We start from the raw sequence: 3,112 nt of genomic DNA, 5'->3' as shown, positions 1-3,112 counted from the left end.
TTCTCATGCCACCAATGACCAGTCCGTCATGGTACTACCCACCAGTTGTCATTGAAAATTTCTGCCGACGTCTTTATTAAAGCCGTCTTCAAATTATGATTCGTCTCTGACTGCAAATTTTAACCATGGAGTACTATTATTTACCATACTGCTTTCTTTTAAGGATCATAAATGACGAAGCTAATTTCAAAGTTAATTAGTTGAGTGTACTTTGTAGTATAATAGAAGTATGTTAATGGCAATTGTATAGGGGGTTCCACTTCCACATTCACAGCTCTTAAAAAACAAAGAGAATCCTATTCCTACAATTGGGACACAAGGAATAAAGTATTTATCACGTGCATCGGGTCCTTTTCACTTAATTAATTAATGCATATCCAGCTAGGTTTTGCTTTTTTTCTCTTTGTTTTTTGTCCCTTTAGGTTTCTTCTTTCTCCACCTTAAAAAAGTCTTCAGTTACTTTCCTCCAAAACAAAACAATTGAAAATCAGAAGTATATCTTGGAATTTGGAAAAGGAAACAACAATGTTATTCAATGAACTTATTGATCTTATTACAGAGTACCTTGACATATAAAATTCAACATGAAGTCAAAACTCAAAAGCAAATAAACATGTACGGCTTGGTACGTAAATAAATATATATGACATGCATGCATCCAATATATCGTGTTCAAGAACTTCACGAGATATACAACTACGTGAAGTCAATGGCACAGAACACAAAACCAAAAAAAAAAATTGTCCCTTTGTGGCTTTACTTCTTTAAAACTCTTCCATTCATTCTCTCATGAGGCATTTCCTTCTGATTCCTATTTTCCTGCATGGATCAAATTGTCTATCGATGAGATAAAATAAAGGACACTTTTTATTAACCAAATATTCTAGTCAATGTGCTTAGTAGGATAGAAAAAGAATAACAAAACTGTGACAAATATATTACCTCGATTGAGAGTGTAAACTCATTTATTTCCTAGTAGTGGCTAGGAGGAGGTGGAGAAGTGTAATAGTAGTGGTAAGGGGGAGGTGCAGACTTGTAAACTGGAGGTGGTGGAGATTTATATTTATAAACTGGTGGTGGTGGGGATTTGTAGACTGGAGGTGGTGGTGGTGGTGATTTATACTTGTATGCGGGAGGTGGTGGAGATTTGTAGACTGGAGGAGGTGGTGGTGGTGACTTGTACTTGTATGCGGGAGGTGGTGGAGATTTGTAGACTGGAGGAGGTGGTGGTGGAGACTTGTACTTGTAAACTGGAGTAGGTGGTGGAGGAGACTTGTACTTGTAAACGGGTGGTGGTGGAGACTTGTACTTGTAGACAGGTGGTGGGGGAGACTTATAAACTGGAGGAGGTGGTGGTGGAGACTTGTACTTGTAAACTGGAGTAGGTGGTGGCGGAGACTTGTACTTGTAAATGGGTGGTGGTGGAGACTTGTACTTGTAAACTGGAGTAGGTGGTGGTGGAGACTTGTACTTGTAAACGGGTGGTGGGGGAGACTTGTACTTGTAAACTGGAGTAGGTGGTGGCGGAGACTTGTACTTGTAAACTGGAGTAGGTGGTGGCGGAGATTTGTACTTGTAAACGGGTGGTGGTGGAGACTTGTACTTGTAAACGGGTGGTGGTGGAGACTTGTACTTGTAGACAGGTGGTGGTGGAGATTTATACTTGTAGACAGGTGGTGGTGGAGACTTATACTTGTAAAGGGGTGGTGGTGGGGACTTGTATTTGTAGACGGGTGGTGGTGGGGACTTGTATTTGTAGACGGGTGGTGGTGGAGATTTGTAAACCGGAGGAGGTGGTGGTGGAGACTTGTACTTATAGACGGGTGGTGGGGGAGATTTGTAGACTGGTGGAGGTGGTGGAGGAGACTTATACTTGTAAACTGGTGGTGGTGGAGACTTATACTTATAAACATGTGGTGGTGGAGATTTATAGACGGGAGGAGGGGGTGATGGTGACTTGTACTTATAAACGGGTGGTGGTGGGGATTTATGCACTGGAGGAGGGGGTGGTGGAGATTTGTACTTATAAACTGGTGGTGGTGGAGACTTATATTTATAAACTGGAGGAGGTGGCGGGGGTGAGTGCACTGGAGGTGGTGGTGATGGTGGAGGTGGAGACTTATACTTGTAAACTGGGGTTGGTGGGGGTGGGGATGTATAGTAGTAATTTGCTTTGCATTCTGAAGGGAAGCTAAGAGACACTAAAGCCACTAAAAGAGTGGTAAGAAGATAGGCTATTTTAGCCATGTTTGCTGTGCCAATGTATCGTCCCCAAACCCTGCTTTTATAGCTCAACCTATGGCTTCAATCCCTCATTTGTAATCACAAATATATTAATTATAATTATTTTTATTGGTAATAATTGTTTACATATAATAGTTTGAGCTGGCACTCCTATATATTAACTAAAACTAATGAACCTTGACCTTGACTTAGGAGAATATTCTAATATAGTTGAGGCAGAAAAGACAGGGATACAAGAAAATAAGACATTATATTTTGTCTTCACAAATGTTCTTATAAGACTTTGAAAGTTTATGTGAATGCTTAATATTTCTCAATTCATTTATTTCAGAACATTGAAAATCAAATGAATTTAATGAAGAGGGCCCTGTCAACATGACTACAATTTCTTGTTATCCAATCAACTTTGTTTTTGTTACTTTCGTGAAATCAGAATTAAAAATTTATCTGCATAGAATTTTAGCTCTTTTTAATTACTTTGCTATAGATTAATAATTATACATATTAAAAGGATTTTTTAAGACGAATACAAAATTTAAATGAAAATTATTGAGCTTTGGCTGAACCCCAACCTTGGTCTTGAGATCCGCCCCTCATTACTCATTGAGTTTACTCCTAATCCACTTTTACGTGCATGTAAATTCTGAATGTCATTTTCATGTAATAATTCTATGGGACCAATATATGACTCGACTCTAGCCGCTGTTTGAAGACTTTTCTTTAGATTCTTTAATCTTAGTTCACCAGAAAATAAATAAAATAATCAATATATAGTTGTTCTAGAGAGATTATTATTTTATTATTGAAAAACGAATCTAGAAGAAACGTTGAGAGCATGTGATGAGACTCTAGTTTTTACAGTGTAGTA

The 3,112-nt window shown here is 38.5% G+C and overlaps 1 protein-coding gene across 3 annotated transcripts; it reads right to left on the bottom strand.

Moving 5' to 3' along the window:
- Positions 1 to 506: 506 nt before the first annotated feature.
- On the bottom strand, positions 507 to 2,274 carry LOC132627293 (extensin-2-like). 3 transcript variants are annotated; one of them, XM_060342562.1, is made up of 3 exons: positions 1,350 to 2,274; positions 943 to 1,289; positions 507 to 819 (listed from the first exon to the last, which is right to left on the bottom strand). In XM_060342562.1, exons 1-2 carry the CDS (start codon positions 2,245 to 2,247, stop codon positions 973 to 975), a joined length of 1,215 nt encoding a protein of 404 aa, XP_060198545.1. In that variant the 5' UTR covers positions 2,248 to 2,274; the 3' UTR covers positions 507 to 819; positions 943 to 972. The 3 variants fall into 3 exon arrangements, with proteins under 3 accessions (XP_060198545.1, XP_060198544.1, XP_060198543.1); XM_060342561.1 differs by having other exon boundaries at positions 943 to 1,517; positions 1,554 to 2,274; XM_060342560.1 differs by having other exon boundaries at positions 943 to 2,274.
- Positions 2,275 to 3,112: the final 838 nt, after the last annotated feature.

This window comes from Lycium barbarum, chromosome 2, assembly GCF_019175385.1.
Source record: "Lycium barbarum isolate Lr01 chromosome 2, ASM1917538v2, whole genome shotgun sequence".
Taxonomy (NCBI): Eukaryota; Viridiplantae; Streptophyta; class Magnoliopsida; order Solanales; family Solanaceae; genus Lycium; species Lycium barbarum.
This window is presented reverse-complemented; position numbering and strand designations above follow the sequence as displayed.